A 17,267-nucleotide genomic window follows, 5' to 3' on the forward strand; every position below is an offset into this window, starting at 1 on the left:
GCTGAAGAGACTCCGGAGAAGACTTCACCACTGGAAGTCCGAGGTCCCCCCAGGAGGAGCCCGTAGGACCCGGACCTCTTGGACTTAGGTGGGACCCTCTGCGACCAAGGATCCAGGAAGCGGCCGAAGAGATGGTCGATGAGGACAGTAGGGCCCAGGAGGCTGGAAGAGTCTTCACCCTCGGAAGCCCACGGCTCCCCCGGGAGAGCCCGAGCCGCTGGGACTTAGGAGAATCCCCTGGGCCAGCAAGAACCGGATACCTGAAGAGGCGGAGGGAACAGAAGTCGGAGTCCAGGAACGAAGGAGGGTCAGAAGCCAGAAGTCAGAGGTCCGAAGCCAAAGCCAGGGGTGGAAGCTGGAAACAGAGTCGTTGGACAGAGCCGGGTCAGAAGCCAGAAGTCCAAACCAAACCAGGGGCGGAAGTGAAGATGAAGTCAAGGAACGACGCCAGGTCGGAAGCCAGACGTAGAAGAGACAATCCAAGATCCAAAGCAGCAACTCAGGGGACTGAGTGAACCTCATTGCAAGGCGAAGCATGTCAGTGGGAGGCTGTCCCTACGTTTCCTGCGCTGGCCCCTTTAAGTCTGAAGCCCCGGCGCACGCGTGCACATAGGGGACGGGGCCAGCCACTGATCGTCATCGGCGTCTCCCTCGCAGGGACAGCGCCGCAGTAGGCCGCGTTTCGGGCCTGTGAGGCCGCACTGGAGGGGCTGCCGCGGCCAGTCCGGGCCGAGAGGTGAGTGAAGGTCCCGGGGCACGGCCCGGGACTGTAACAGCCCAGCCACACGCGTAACCCCTGTGTCTTTTGCCCGCTGACCATTAAAACTCCAGCCTTAAATGTGCTGCTGCTGCCGCCAGTCCCTCCCACCTCCACCCCCCTCAGACCATCTTCCCCAACTCCTCGAACCCTAAAACCCTCCATCGGGAGCAGGGCATAGACCTACCCGCTCCAGGGGCGCTCCAGCACAGCTTCTGTACTGGAAGCATAAACTGCACGCGGTTTGCGGTCACTCGCTGTCGCAGTGCTGCAAGCGTAAACTTTGTGTAATTTACGCTTCCAGTGCAGCTTATCATGGAAGCTGCGCTGGGGCGTGATGGGAGCTGAAAAATCCTGTGGGAGATTTTTAGGGTTCAGGGAGATAGGGAGGAAAGGCCGGGGGCAGTAAGGGGGTGCGATGCAGAAATTGAAGTCCGCAGGGGAGGAAGGGACTGATAGCAGCACATTCATTGTTCATTGAACTGGGGATGGAGGTGGGGAGGGTGGGCAACAGTGGAAACCCCCCCCCCCCCCCCGGAGTATTAATTTTTTTTTTCATTATTTAAAAATGAACGGGGGGTGTTGAGGGATGACCCGATACTCAGATATCACACATTGGTGGGGGAAGGCCTTTTATTGGTTTTCTTTTTGTTTAAAAGCGCTACATATCCGGCTATCTTCTGAAGATATCGGGTTAAAGAGGAAGTTGTCCGGGCACTGAAGGCCAGATAACTTTAGACCTGCTGTGAGGCAAGTTTAAAGTTATCCAGCTTACTCAGCCGGCTATAATTAAAATTTAGCCAAGTTAGCCGGATAACTTCACTCCTCTCTAAAACGCTTTGAATACTGACCTCATCTCCATGTCGCTTACTTCAACCTTGAACTCTTTTCCTGTCACTGCCTCCCGCCTCAGTCCCAAGGACACTCAGAATCTATTAAAGTGCTGGCATTCACCACCTCTGCTGGCAGACTACGTCAAGCCTTGCCATCTTCTTCTTTGATTCCCACAAGACCAATACTTAATCCAAAACCCAGGTACCCCCCCTTCATCTGCATGCATCACATTTTCAAAAAAATCCACACAGCCATAAAAAAACGAGCAAGATCATTGTTGACAACATCCAGCCTCCACGTGCTCCCTGCTGTTTTCACCATGCCCACTCCGTGAGGGTTATCCCAGCCTTCTTCAAAGCCCCAAACCACCAACCCTCTGCTGTATGAGTCCTGACCAGCATTCTGTGGAGGTTGCCGTGATGCCTTTTTAGAAGCTGAATGGAGTCGTACCACTGCTGTTAGGGCTACAACCACCACTCTGTGCAAGTTACCCAACTTCTTTCCTAAAAGCCCAGTGTAGTCATACCACTGCTGTTAATGTCAATGCATAATCAAGGAAACAACATAAGAACATAAGAAAGGGGACTATATTCTATAAAATGTAGATTACCTCTATTGTGGAAAGGCAGACTCTCTGTAACAAGAATCTCTCATATTTCTTGATACTACGTTGTGAGGTCAGGTGCCATTATATATTTCTATTTGGCCACAATCGTGCTATTTATTCCATTTTGTGAATTTTGAAGGCCCATACAGGGTATGTGGTTTGATTTGAACTACATAACAACGTACAAACATATGTTCCTATGCAGTTCAAAACAAACCACAAACCCTGTAATGCTAAAATTACATTGAATTCACTTTCATTGTATTCATTGGGTGTTGCTTCCTTAAGATGTTGCTCCATCGCACCACTCTGAGCTCACCTAAAATTGTTGAAACAGTGTTAAATATATTTGTTTCCAAAGCACCAGTGCCTGAAAGGTTTCTACAGTATGGTAGCCCTTTCTATTGAAGCATTTTAGGCCAAAGAGTGCTCTTCTGGAAATATGGATCAATATCTTAGTAAGCTTTAAGCTGACTTGAATTCTAAAAGGTGCCCAACCACATGGTAAGGACATTCTGCTAATGGGTCTTACCTTTTCCAAGAGCTTCAACTTAATTTGGGTCATGTGGTCCACCAGAGATGGATCCGTCATGCTGAAATGTGCCAAATCCGTGCACCGAGTAGAACTGAACTTCAGTCTTCTTGTTGTTTCCTTTCTCAGCTGAGAATCATATAAGAATAATGAGTGCCCAGAGCTTTCATAAAACAGGGCTGTCAACCACAGTCAGTGATAATTGAAACAAGTGATAAATATACAACTAAGGAGAACCGGTGCATTGGAACAAGGGAAAAGGTCTGCCTTTATTCCCTCTGGTGCTCTTTTGTGCTGTTTGGTGCCTGCTTCATTAAGTGCACACGGGTGCTCAGAACGAGTCAGCCCTCTCTGTTACCTTTCCGGTTGCTAGCTTACCCAATGAAGTAAATCCAAGTTCTGCCCTTGCTGTTGTTAATGTGCTAGCAATACCCCCCCAAGCAGCTTGGTCGCTAAGCCCCTGTGTTCCATAAACAAATTAATCTCCAGGCAGGTGAGATCACATGACCCACCACGCTGGCACACCTGAGAGAGGAGGAGGAGGTCACAGTGAACAAAGCACCTGACAGGTGCTAATGAGAGAGCCACTACTTCTCAGGGGAAAAACCGTTCAGCTTATAAAATCAAAATGCAAGCTCTAAATTATGTTTTACATGAAGAACTGGTTTTCATGCAAGAATTCACTGTATTTTAAGAGTGGAAGTTTTTTCCCTAATCCATATTTTAAACTTGAGAAAATCTTATCGGTGATGTGCATGATAAAGTTCTTGAGAGGTACTTCTGAATTTGTTTTGATATTCTTATTTTCCAATAAATCTAAATTATCTTTGTTTAAATTTGTAATTTACTATGGAACAGATGTCAAGACCCCCCCCCCCCCCCAGAAAGGAGAATTGCCATGCATCATTACACCCTAGACTTTTAAAATGTATTTATGTATAATAATTTTCCTTTCTGGACAACAGAATTTTTGTAGTATAACAATTTCACTATTTTCAAATGGGAATAGGGAAAATTAGATTATCTGCTTTTAAGAACTGACTAGTTTTAATCACATAAGGCTTGATTCATTCAGCTTCAGGACTTAGCAAAGCTTAAGATCAAAAGTTATTTGGTGAATTAAAATAATGCTATCCTACATTTGAAAAAAGGATCTAAGCAGCCCTGTATGTCAGAGGTGCCAAATAAACCCCTTTTATGCAGGCGCTATGACCAGCCCCCACGCTCCAGTGTGTAATATATTGCCAGTTTTATTACCATATTCACGAGTCTCACTATCCCTTTTCAGATATGCAGCATTGTTCTCCTGACATCAGGAGAGCAGGGGAATAGATAGAAAAAGGACTCTAACAATTAAGATAAGTAAAGCAAAATATTTAGGGATTTTTAGGATAACAAGTACACTTTTATTATTTTTAAGTGCAATCAAAAGATTTTGGTAAAAAATGTGTTTTGTTTTTTTTTTTAGACCTATGATTACATTTATTTTATTTATTTATTTATTTATTTAGCGACTTTTAGATACCGGTATTAGTAGGGACATCATAAATGAAGTGAGTGAATGATAATGTATTGGTGTCCCTCCCTGTTTCTTGTAAATGTGGTACATAGCTAAGTGATTCGTTTATCACTCCATTATTTATTTATTTATTTAGATTTTTATATTCCGCTTTTCGCACTTTTTTCAGCGCTTCAAAGCGGATTACATTCAGGTACTGTAGGTATTTCCCTATCCCCAGAGGGCTTACAATCTAACTGGGTCATTTATCAACACGTGTTACGGCATTTTCACATGCGAAAAACGCCTTAACGCACGCGAAAAGCACCATAACGCATGGTGTGATGCAAATTTTTAAAAGGGGAGGGATTGGGGGCGGGAATTTTGTAAAAGTGGGCTGCTTCGTGAAGCCATAATACATGATATTGCACAGTTTTAAGGCTGAAAATAACGACACCTTTTTCAATAGCGTTAAGCTGTGCGATGTGCCCATATTTTTTCGCAAATTCTGTTTTGGGCAGGAAGGACCTGAGATGTGGGAGGAGAGTGGGGGAAAGGCCTGAGATGTGGGAGGGGAGGGAGAGAGAGAGAAAGAAAGAGAGAGAGAGAGAGAGAGACTCTGGGGGTGGTACCCTAGTAAGCAGCTATTTATGCTACTATAGGAAACCTACCTAGTAACTCGAGGTGAGGTTTAGGTAGTAGTGTAGGGGTTAGGGGCCACTTTTACATGCAGAGTGAGTCGTACGAACAGAACAGTGCACGCTTGTGAAGATTTGATGACCTTCGGAGTGAGGAAACTCACCCAACGATGAGATTTGTACAATGTTCTCTCAAACTAGCTTGATGTTACCCAGATAGAACACTGTACAAATCTCATCGTTGGGTGAGTTTCCTCACTCTGAAAGACATCAAATCTTCACAAGCGTGCACTGTTCTGTTCGAACGTCTCACTCTGCATGTAAAAGTGGCCCCTAACCTCTACACTATTACCTAAACCTCACCTCGAGTTACTAGGTGGGCCTCCTATAGTAGCATAAATAGCTGCTGACTAGGGTACCACCCCCAGAGTCTCTCTCTCTCTCTCCAGATTCACATAAATATCCTCTCCAATGTTTATACACATCTACTCAAAAGAAAATAGAAGGAATGCATAGAATATTTTGTTTTTATTGGGGTTTGATCAGTGTTTATTACAAAAACAAAAATGATATTTATTTGGAAAAATGACAAGTCATTTTTTTCCCACTGATTTATCACATTTTCGTTCTTGTTGTAATAAACACTGACAGATAGAAACATAGAAACATAGAAGCGACGGCAGAAAAGGACCAAATGGACCATCCAGTCTGCCCAGCAAGCTTATGGTAGCATCTACCGCGCCATACAGGTCACCCCCATACTTAGCAATTTCTGAGACCATCACATTCAGGGCCCTTGTTGGTCGCTGTCTGAGTCCAATTCCCCATTACCTCTTGCCGTTGAAGCAGAGAGCAATGTTGGAGTTGCATCAAAAATATGAGGCTTATTGGTTAAGGGTAAAAATCCCCATTTTCTCTTTTCTTCATTCCCATCCTCTAGCCCAGCAAAATAAAATTAAAAACTGAAAATGAAGGTCCCTAGTCATGGCACACTGGTATGCCTTCAGACCTGATCAGGTGTGCCACAAAAAAGTCACCATTTTCTGATGCTCAGATCCAAGGCAGAACCAGGGCTCTGCTCTCAGAACTTCGCACCATCAAGCGAGATGCAAGTTCCAATCAAATTCAGCCCCTTCCTGAAAGGGAGGGGCTGAATTTGATTGGATCTTGCATCCCAGGGCTTATTGGTAACTGAAAATGGCTCCCGGTTACATCTGCATTGTGTGTGTATACATATATATATATATATTTATGTATAAAATGGCACCTCAGCTTCCTGTGACCAGAATCTTGTTCCGAGCCATTCTCGGAAGGCAAGGAATACTGTTAATTACACTGCTGTGCTTAGAATACATTTGTTTGCTGGTCTTGCCAGGGTCCAACTTTGCTGTAGCAGATCCTCTCTAATTACTTCATGTAATACCAGTACTACTTATGGACGCAGGCCTTGATTTATCGATAGGCAGCCTAGGGCTGTGCCTAGGGCAGCAAAACTCTGGGGGCATCAGGCCACTTGAAGATTAGCTGCCTTCTAACGGCGCTGAATCTCACTCGGCAGAGAGCAGCCCTCGGTTTCCTGATTCAGCCACCCCTCTCACAGGCAGCCCAGAGAATTAGAAGAACGTGAGTGAACCTGGAGCAGACATAGCAGAGCAAAGAGGTGTAGGGTAGACTAAATAAGACCCACATGTAGTAGCTCAGACTGTTTGGATTCCAGCCAATAAAACGACCGGAGCTCAATCGCGTTAGAATTATGTCGCACCTCTTTTCATTCTATTAAGGTGTTTAGTGTGATATGCAATAATTCACAATGAATGATAGTTTCATGAGATATAGCTTGTAGAGATGTGAATCGGAACTGGAATCGGTTCCGATTCCGGGTTCAGGGACTATAGGGAAATGTTTTTCGTGCAATCCAATCAGTTTTTTTTTTTAATCTTCTGCGCCTGAGCAGATAAACAAAAAACCCACCCGACCCTTTAAAACACATCCTTTAACTTCTGCTACCCTCCCGACTCCCCCAAAACTTTTTAGAAGTACCTGGTGGTCCAGTGGGGGTCCTGGGAGCGATCTCCCGCTCTCGGGCCATCGGCTGCCACTAATCAAAATGGCGCCGATGGCCCTTTTCCCTTACCATGTGACAGGGTATCCGTGTCACTGGCCGGCCCCTGTCACATGGTAGGAGCACTGGATGGCCCGCGCCATAAAATGGCAAAGGGCCATCGTCGCCATTTTGATTAGTGGCAGCCGATGGCCCGAGAGCGGGAGATCGCTCCCGGGACACCCACTGGACCATCAGGTACTTTTAAAAAGTTTTGGGGTGGGGAGTCAGGAGGGTGGCAGAAGCTAAAGGATGTGTTTTAAAGGGTTGGGGTGGGTTTAGGGGTTGTTTTTGTGTGCCATTTTCCTGCCCTCCCCCAAAACGATAAGAGAACCCCACGAACAATTTCGTGGGGTTTTCCTATCGGTTTCAGGGAGCCCCCAATTTCTGAATAGTTTGAAAATATCGTACGATATTGAAAATATCGTACGATATTTTCAATCATCAGAAAAACAATTCACATCCCTAATAGCTTGAGCTTGTAATCCAAAACCTACAAATAAATCTGGATTTGGAAATGCCCGTATCACCAGTGCCAAAATCACTCCCAGCCCACACTTCTCACAAATACCCAACATGTAAGGAGAAAACTAGCTCAGGCCCCTACGTAAGCTTGTTCAGGAAAGCACGCAGCACCTGATAGCGTCCCAGCCGCGGTCCCTAGTGTCAGGTCGTAGGGTCTGATATCAGGGCTGCCATCTCGCCCATGGCTTAGGTGAATGTGTCCCTACCTTTTCCAGCCCAAGGCACACCTATATTAACGAAAATGTGCGGCACAGCCAGTCTCCACAGAGCAGGCAGTTTGGACACGGAGAGGACTCCTACAGCAAAAGAAGAGCTAGGGAAACACCAACAGCCTCACCAGTCACTTCCAAATTTTAAAACAAAGGGAGAGCGGGCGGAGATGTCCATTAACCCGTCACACTGGACCAGCTCCCTTTAGGGTGCATTTGGAAAGACCTGCTCGTGTTAAAAGGCCCATAATCATGAGCATGTGGGCCAAGTGCCAGCGACTCGTATTTTAAAAGCTGCAAATTATGTGCATATATGCGTGTGCGTGAATAAAAAAAAAAAAGGGCAGAGTTGGAATGTGTGTGTGTGGGGGGGGGGGGGCAGCTAAAATTTATGCTCGCAAATCCATATATTAAATCCAGCAGCCGATGCGCACAGCAGGCTGTTAGCCGCGCATGTTTACTTCTGCTCTTGATGAGGTGTAAGCCTGTATAGTCCTAAAACAACTGGCTGTGGGAGTCTTGGTCAACTGGAGGTGGTGCTGGCTGAAGAACCGGAGGTTCCGGATGACCTTGAGCTGGACCAGGCAAACTGGGGGACTAATTGGTAAAAGTGGGGATGTCCTTCACGAGAGCGTGTTTTAAAATTTGCTTCTGGGGAGGGGTGTGGTTACATAGGGATGATTAGTTGGGTATGTACAGTATGTTTGGGTTAAGCCTTGAGATATATATACGTTTGAATGAGCCCAGATCAGCACAGAATGTGTCTGATCTGAAAGTACAACCCTAAACTAATATACCAGTACACTTATGTATGCAGCTACTTTGAGGGCCATATGTCAGACATTCAGGGCTGGTGCAAGCAGATTTGGAGCCCTCGGCAAACCTTTGATCATTCACCCCCCTCCTCCTCCCCCAACTTAACTACTGGCAGCAGTGGCTCCAGCACAGCACTCCCTTGACAGTACCCTTCTAGGAATTTTATTTACCAATTTTTTATATTCTGCTACCTCCACATCACGCTTGACAGGATTTTGCCGCCCCCAAAATCTTGGCGCTCTAGGCAACTGCCTAGTTTGCCTCATGGAAGCACTGACCCTGCAGGCATTTGGTTGAGGAATGCCTTGATAAAGAGTTATCACAGTAGTGTGCCTTTTCCTCTAACACATCGCTCTCCTTCTAGGGCCTCATTAAGTTCTAGCCAGCTGTTCTACCCTCATTATCTATTGAAAGGCCAAAGGGAACATCTAGCTATCTTTGCTAGCACTCCATTAGTTTGCACGGCAGCCCTATGGGTGCAAAAACTAAGAGGCAAGATTTAACGGCATTCAGCTGCAGGAAGCTCACAAAAAGCACACAAAGCTGTGAAAGTTTTCCCATTGTCCTATGAAGCCCACCGTACTAGAGATGGTCATTGTTAACAGTTCCTAGCAGAAACCCAGCCTAATAATACAGGGAAGCTCACAATCTGTTGTAACATCTGCTCTCTTGTGTGCTGCTCTTACCACAGTGGAGTACAATTGGATTTCATCTTTGTGGTCAGATGCAGCATACAGGTACAAGATGGGAGAGGAACATTTTGAATTGTTATATACTATGTAACAGGCCAATACAGTACAGTGCGCTGTTAACCGGCATTTGGACTCGCGTTTTCGACGGGCTAGCTTTACCCCTTATTCAGTAAGAGGTAATAGCGCGTCGAAAACGCGCGTCCAACCCCCCCCCCCCCCGAGACTAATAGCGCCCACAACATGCAAATGCATGTTGTGGGCGCTATTGCTCATTCCCGCGCGATACAGTAAGTAAAACGTGCAGCCAAGCCGCACATTTTGCTTTAAGAAATTAGCGCCTATCCAAAGGTAGGCGCTAATTTCTGCAGGCGCCGAGGAAGTGCACAGAATATGGGCATCCACCCGTGGGCACATGAGAATCAAGTCATTCAACTCTAAAGGCAGCTCCTGGGAGGTCAGTTCATCCTTGATCTGAACTGCTAATCCAGTCAGGAAAGTTGGAACAAGGGCCTCATTATTCCAGCCCGTTTCTGCCACAACTATGCGGAATTCTCCAACATACTGCTCCACGGTACAAGTCCCTTGCTTCATATGGAGAAGGGAAATAGAGACTGAGATCAAGCAGCCTGGGTCATCAAAAATGCATTTAAACATCGTAACAAAAATTGCAGTCTGAGATCATGGGGTCCTATCTTTCCCAGAGTGAGGAGGTCCAGACCAAAGCCGCCCCAGTTAGTAAGGATATTATGTATGCCACGTTAGAATTACGGTCAGGAAAGCGGGAGGCTTGCAGGGTAAAAACTATAAAGCATTGATTCGGAAAGCCTCTACAGGTTTTTGGGTCTCCAGAGAGCACAGGACTCCTTATGCGTACACTCCATAGCTGCAGGAAATGTAGGGTCAGAAGGCGGAACTTGCTGTGACAGTGATCCAGAAGGCCCTGGGAGACGATTTTAGACAAGGGCATTCACTTGCTTCTGGTCCAGCACCGCCAGAAGCTTGTCCTGGGTCTCAATACATACGGCCAGCTTGTTGTGATGGTTGTAGTCTTTGGGTTGCCCCAGAAGTGAGCGGTCTAGTCCAATCCCCCGAACCTAATAGCGCCCGCAGCGTGCAAATGCATGTTGATGGCCCTATTAGGTATTCCCGTGTGATTCAGAAAACAAAATGTGCAGCCAAGCCGCACATTTTGCTTTCAGAAATTAGCGCCTGCGCTAATTTCTTTGGGCACCGGGAAAGTGCACAGAAAAGCAGTAAAAACTGCTTTTCTGTGCACCCTCCGACTTAATATCATGGCGATATTAAATCGGAGGTCCCGAAACTTTTCAAAAGTAAAAAAAAAATTTGAAGTCGGCCCGCGGCTATCAGGTCGAAAACTGGACGCTCAATTTTGCTGGCGTCTGGTTTCCGAGCCTGTGACTGTCAGCGGGCTTGAGAACCGACGCCGGCAAAATTGAATGTCGGCTGTCAAACCCGCTGACAGCCGCCGCTCCAGTCCAAAAGGAGGCGCTAGGGACGCACTAGTGTCCCTAGCGCCTCCTTTTACCTGGTTTTACCGCTGGGCCTAATTAGCATACTGAATCGCGAGCACAGGAGAGTGGTCTTTACTGAATTGGCCCGTAAGTGAACACATAAGCAGCAGCACAACAGCAGAATGTGTGTATATGTCTGAGAGAGAGAGTGTGTGTCTGAGGCTCTGGCAATTGATTTAAGAGCAGGCTGATTGGCAACACCAGGTCTCAAATCCAAGATATGAAAGATTTAACCAAATAGTTATGGGGCTACCAATTGAATGGATGGAAGAGGGACTGAAGATCAGTTTGCCCATCCCTGGACTACGATATACTCTACTTCTTTGTTATTTAGGGAAAAATGTGAAATTTACGATAGAGATAGTTTAGTTCCAGGTCACATGATGGACCTCTCATGGGTTGGCTTGGCATGCTTTTGGGAGTTGTTGAAACATGTGCTGCACAGAAAACTCACAAAGGTGTCAGTGGGTCTCTACCTGCTCCCCGGGACCTTCTTAACCCTTCTAGGCTCTGATTTCTTATACTCTGATGAAGGGCTTCTCCCTTCACCCCAGATTCCCTGTGGGTCTGGATTTTACAGAGGACTGGGCAAAGCAGCTGTGCCTAGTACTGTAAGGTAGTCTGAGGGAGTTTCCTATAGATTCTCTCACATGCACATCCAGACAGGCATAGATACAGAGAGACGAAAACCCAACACCAGATATACAAATCTCTCCTAGACAGAAAAACACAGACGCACCACACCCAGAGAGAAGTTAGATACATCACTGACAGACACAGAGAGTGATACAGGCAGACAGACTATATCACACACAACAGAGACATAGGGCACACCAGACAAACACAGAGACACACACTCCACAACCAGACAGACCCAGAACTAGAGAGAGATACACCACACTTAAACACACAGGCCGTCCACCAGATAAATGGTAAGGGCTGGACCATTTTTCAGAAAGCTTATATTCTGGTCAAACATTTTTAGGAGCTGAGAAAATCTCAGTTCCCAATTTTATTTTATTTTTTTGTTTTCTTAATGTTTTTACTATTTTTTTGGTAATTTTATATTTATGTTTATTGAATTCATCATTTTACTATAAGTAACTACGAGTAGTTTGCTCATCTTTTTAATTTTCTCATGGATTGATTTGCTTATTTAATTTTTTGCCTTTATTCTCCCTCTCTCCTCTCTACCTCCCTATTATCTATGGCCTATTTACCCATTTCCCTCCTCTCCCTCACCACTTCTTTTTACCAGGACAGACAACAACTGTGATCTCTCTCCCTGGGTAGGGACCCGGCAGCAACAGGAACTCCTCTGGGGCTGGGTCCTGAGTAGGGGTGCCAAGCCAACTGTCCAGTTTTGGACCAGACAGCCAGATTTTCAAGCATTCTGTACAGTGTCCAGTCATAAGTACCATCAGGATGCTAAATGTTCAGTTTTGCAGGCGAACATAAGAAATTGTCGTGCTGGGTCAGACCAAGGGTCCATCAAGCCCAGCATCCTGTTTCCAACAGAGGCCAAACCAGGTAGATCCTCCTGTTCCCACAGCTTCTTGGGAGAGGAAGAGAAAGGCAGGTTGGAGCCTATGGGAGGAGAACTGTGCTGTATCCCTGCCTCCTTTCTCAAGCTGTGATTGGACAGCATAAGGAGAGGAGGTGGTGCACAGTGCAGCCCTCAGCTGCCAGTGATTCTGCAGATACATAGATACACTGTGTTTAGGCAGTTCACTGGCAGGATCTAAGATTTATGCAAATGTGGGGGTACCATTCCCCCCCCCCCCCCCCCCCCGGTCCTCAAGTGTCTAGTCCTGGTCTATGCAAAATTTGCAACCCTAGTCCCGAGAGTGGCAGTTCTTCCTGGTTTTTGGAACAAGGCAGTGGCTCCTCCAAAGTGCAGTTGTGCAGCTCCGTGCCCAGTCCCACCACAGCGGAAGCAACGGCTCACGGAAACAGAGCCATGATTGAGTGGTGGCATGCTCGAAACGCCACCACCTCTGCCAGATCCCACCTTCACCGTCAACGCTTGACAGCAGAGATATTTGATTTTTTTCCCCCCTTGTGACAGGGCAGTGCACCCCTCTTCAGGATCGATCCTGCCTCCCTGTTTTAAATGAACAATTTCCCATGTACCTTTATTATATAAGAAGGGGGTTAAGAGATTAAATTGATGTTTAATGAATAAAATGTCATTCCTACTTCCCAGGTTCCCCACAACTTTCCAGGACCCAGCTCGCGCTCGCTTAACGACGGGAAGGAATTCTCCAATGACACCTGGCTCGCGCGCGTGATGTGGGTGACGTCACTGCGCTCTGTGATTAGCCAAAAGTGTGGTAGGTGCGGCTCCTCGGGGGGGAGTTAGGGGGGCGCGCGCTGCTGGTTTACGGAACGTCCCAAGGCGCGTGGGGGTTCTTTCCTGTCAGGCAGCCGAGCTGGGGGCGTTAGAGGGGCGGAAGTAACGCCAAAGCCGTCGTTGGAGGGCGCGGCGAGGCGGTTACCCCAGGGGGGAGGGCGGCCTGGGGCAGTCCGTCGGCGGCGGCGGCAGCGAGTTCTGCTATGGCGCGGGTGAGGCTGGGGGCAGTCCGGAGGAAGAGCGAGCGTGCGCCCGCCCCTCGGGACGTGTAAGGCCGTCTCCTAGGCTTGACCCAGCGGGGGGGAAAGACGAGACTCCCGGGGGTAAGGCCTGCAAAGTTTTTCCGCTTTTAAACGAACGCAGCGTCCGAAGGCACCGAGGGTTCGCTGTTCCCGTTCTGCGAGCACGCAGCCGGCTAATCTGCTCGCCTCGCGTGCCCTTTGGGGAGGGCATCTTTAAGCGGGCTGAGATTTGTGCCTATTTTTTATTTTCAAGGGCTTTGGTAAACTTTGGGGCGGATGCCTGATGGAGAGTTGGCATGAGCTGAAACTTTGTGCGGGAGCGGCGGTAATCCTTTGTCTCTCCTCCCCAGTACTAAAACGGTTCATCTTGCATTTGTGGATCCGGCCGTTTCCGCTGTTTGCTTGCCGCTCTCACTTGTTGTAACCGGCTGTTTTGGTGCAAAGACTGTGTTCTAAGTTTTCTTCCTGTTTGTTTTTTTTTTTTTCCTTTTAAATGGTTGAAGCTGCACCTCCTTGAGTGGGAGGTGCAGCTTCAACCATTTTTTCTCTTATGTTTGTCAATATGTATACAATAGGGAGATCTTGTTTTGAAATCTACACATTGTTTGCTAAAAACACTTCAGTTGATCACAGAGCCTTGGATAATTTTTTTGCAATTAATTAATTGCAGTTGGAAAAATTATATAAACCAATTTTTTTACTCCTGGGGGATTTCTGTGCACAAAAACTTAAAATTCTGCAAACTTTATATTGCTCAAAACACAATTTACATGACAATTTTTTTTGTTTTTAAACAATTACATTTTAAATTATTACTTAAAGATGCAGAATTTCCTTAGAAATTCACTGTGAGTGTCCCTTTCAATTACTCTCCCTATTCCCCTGGCCACTTTGCCCTCTCAAACCCCAGCTCCTCCACCTGCCAGTATCTCTCCCCTCCACCTCTAGGCTCAACCCCTTCCATTCTATCGCCAGTCCCAGAGTTTGACCCCGTTCTTAGTACTGCCCTTCATACAGGCTCCCTCTCTTGCACACATGCTCCCTCTCTCTAGTGTACATACACATCTTCATACAGGCTTCCTTACTCTCTTGCACACTCATCCCCTCAAGCAGGGGCCCTCTTGCATACACCCTCACACAGGCTACCTATGTCTTTCTCATGCACCCCTTCACACAGGCTCTCTGACACATACACAATCCCTTCACATAGGCTAGCACTCTCGCATATGCATGATCCCTTTTTCATACACACCAGCTCCCAATCTCTCTCACACGCACTCCTTTACAATCTCCTCATATAGGCTCCCTCTCTCTGGCACCCACACTCAAATACCCCCCTTACCCTCCCTGGTCTGTCTCACTCCCTCCCTCCACACACACTTCTGCACACATTCACTCTCACTGGGGCCTTCCTCTTCGCTGTGAAGGGTGCATGCTCTGTTGCCATTTTCTGTGCAGAATTTGGTAATTCTGCATAGGAGGGGAATTCTGCACACTGCAGTAGCGCAGAGTTCCCCCAAGACTAATTTTTGGTGATCTTTAAGATGGCAATTTTCAAAAACCATTTTTGCAAGTAAAAGTAGGTGCAAATCTCTTTGAATACTTCTTCCTGGTGGCACTAATAAAAGTGGACGTGTTACTTTTGCTTTGATTAAAAACCTGAGGCTAAAATGTATTTATGGACTTTGCATCATTTTAATTTATTTAAAGCTTTTATACTGACATTCATTTGCATATCACATCAGTTTACAGTAAAATGATCTGAAGCATGATAGGAAGTTACATTTTAACATTTAACAATTTCACAGTAATTTTAGGGCAGATGGAATACAGAGAAGGACAAAAGGAGGTAATATTAATAGGGAAATTAACAATGGAATTAACTGTAGAGATAAGTTATAGGAAAAAAATGATAAATATAAATAATGGATTTGGGGGGGGGGGATATGATGAGGCTGAGGGAGTCATTGGTAGGCTTGTTTAAATAGCCAGGCTTAATTTCTTTTTGAAGTTTTGTGTTTGGTTCGAGCCTTAGTTCAATGGGCATTGAGTTCCATGTGACAGGGCTGGCAAGGGATAGAGCACGATCTTGAGTTGAGGATAGGTGTGTCTGTTTGGGTGAGGTATTTTGGGCATTTTGATTTATTGCTCCCTTAAATTGGTGGTGTTCTCAAGTGAGCTGGTTCTGTTTAGTTATCCCTTCCTCACAGGCCTATGCAGTAAGAGGCGAGATAAAATGGGTGCTCGTATTGAGCGCTTGTTTTCCTAACATGCCCACATCCACCTCTCCTGGGCGCCCAATGCTATGTTTATGAGCTGCCTCGTCGAAAAGGATGCACTAGAAAAAATTGCATCCCTAGCCCTCAAAAACATTGGGTGCCCGGGAGCCATGGTTGTGCGTGTATCTCTTGGAGGAATTCTCCCTCCATTCAACACTTTATTTTCTGTTTAAACAGACTATAGGTTATTCGTGTTTGTAATAACCCCTCTTCCTGCTTTTAAAACTCCATTGTTCCTCCTGGTTGCCCCGAAATGTAAGCTGACTTTACATTTGAGAAACCTTTAATGTCTTATCATAGTGAATGGATCTATTTTGTTTCAAAAGCAGTGCGGAGTGATTGGAGAAGAGCGGTGGTGGTCCCGCTTCACAAGAGTTGGTAGCAGAGGAGGCTGGAAACTACAGACTGGTTAATCTCGCTTCAGTGGTGGGAAAATTAATGGAGAGACTGCTGAAGGAAAGAATAGTGAACTGTCTACATTCAGGAGGATTGCTGGACCTGAGGCAGCATGGATTCTCACCAGGGGAAGGTCCTGTCAGACAAATCTAATTTTTTTTTATTGGGTGATTAAAGAATTGGATCAAGGAAGAGTGCTTGATGTAATCTACTTGGATTTTAGCAAAACTTTTGATATGGTCCCACATGGAGGGTTGTGAATAAAATGAGAAGCTTGGGAGTGAGTGCCAAGGTGGTGGTGGATTGCAAACTGCTTGACCGATAAAGACAGCATGTGATGGCAAATGGAACCTACGCTGAAGAGAGAACTGTGTTAAGGGGAGTGCCATGAGGATCGATGTTGAGACAGGTCCTGTTCAGTATCTTTGTGAGCGACATTGCAGAAGGGATAAAAGGTAAAAATTTTGTTGATTTTGTGGAAGATACTAAGATCTGCAACAGAGTGGAGATGCCGGAAGGAGTGGAGAGAATGAGATGTGATTTAAGGAAGCTTGAATAGTGGCCGAAGATATGGCAGCAGGGATTCAATGCCAAGCAGTGCAGTCATGAATCTGGGGTGTGGTAATACAAAAGAGCTGTATGTGATGGGGGTGAAAGGCTGTTGTGCACGGAGCAAGAGAGGGACCTTGCAGTGATAGTGACTGGCGATCTAAAGACAGCGAAGCAATGTGCCAAGGTGAAAGCTAAAACCAGAAGAATGGGCTGCAGGGAGAGGAGAATAATCAGTTAAAAAAAAAAAGCAAAAATCCCCTTCTACAAGTCCTTGGTGAGGCTTCAGCTGGAGTATTGTGTTCAGTTCTGGAGCCCGTATCTCCAAAGCGACAGGGTCAGGATGTAGGCAATCCAGAGAAGAGCAACAGAAATGGTGTGGGTTCTGTATCAGAAGTCTTAAGAGGAGAAGCTGAACGATCTGAATATGTATACCCTGGAAGAGCAGGTGTAGGGGAGATAACTATATAGACCTTCAGCTAACTAAAAAAAAAAAAAAAATCCTTTCAGGTTTAAAATTTATGCACTGAATAATAGCATTCAACAGAAGAATAACTTCTAGATACAATAGTTACCGTATTTTTTTGCTCCATAAGACGCAGCTAGGATTCAGAGGGGGAAAATTTAAATAAAACAAATTTTGTGCTAAACCGGCTCTGTCCCCGGGCATCTGTGCATCTTATGGAGCAAATTAGGGGAGTACATAA

The 17,267-nt window shown here is 46.1% G+C and overlaps 2 protein-coding genes across 8 annotated transcripts in view; one reads left to right on the forward strand and one right to left on the reverse strand.

The window, feature by feature from the left end:
• C6H21orf58 (chromosome 6 C21orf58 homolog) overlaps positions 1-13,014 on the reverse strand; it is a 73,427-nt gene extending 60,413 nt beyond the window's left edge. The window contains exons 1-2 of one of the 3 annotated variants that reach the window (XM_029607717.1): positions 12,941-13,014; positions 2,731-2,859 (exon numbers count right to left, since the gene is read on the reverse strand). In XM_029607717.1, coding sequence (XP_029463577.1) covers positions 2,731-2,790 — 60 coding nt within the window. In that variant the 5' untranslated portion in view covers positions 2,791-2,859; positions 12,941-13,014. The other 2 variants (XM_029607716.1, XM_029607718.1) reach the window with 2 other exon arrangements.
• A 118-nt stretch (positions 13,015-13,132) lies between these two features.
• The window catches only part of PCNT (pericentrin), a 167,440-nt gene continuing 163,305 nt past the window's right edge, over positions 13,133-17,267 (forward strand). For 3 of the 5 annotated variants that reach the window (XM_029607715.1, XM_029607714.1, XM_029607713.1), the window contains exon 1: positions 13,133-13,417. The gene's annotated coding sequence lies outside the window, so the exon portion shown is untranslated. Of the gene's footprint in view, positions 13,418-16,262; positions 16,467-17,267 lie in introns of those variants that run through there. The other 2 variants (XM_029607711.1, XM_029607712.1) reach the window with 2 other exon arrangements.

Source organism: Rhinatrema bivittatum, chromosome 6 (genome assembly GCF_901001135.1).
Source record: "Rhinatrema bivittatum chromosome 6, aRhiBiv1.1, whole genome shotgun sequence".
Lineage (NCBI taxonomy): Eukaryota > Metazoa > Chordata > Amphibia > Gymnophiona > Rhinatrematidae > Rhinatrema > Rhinatrema bivittatum.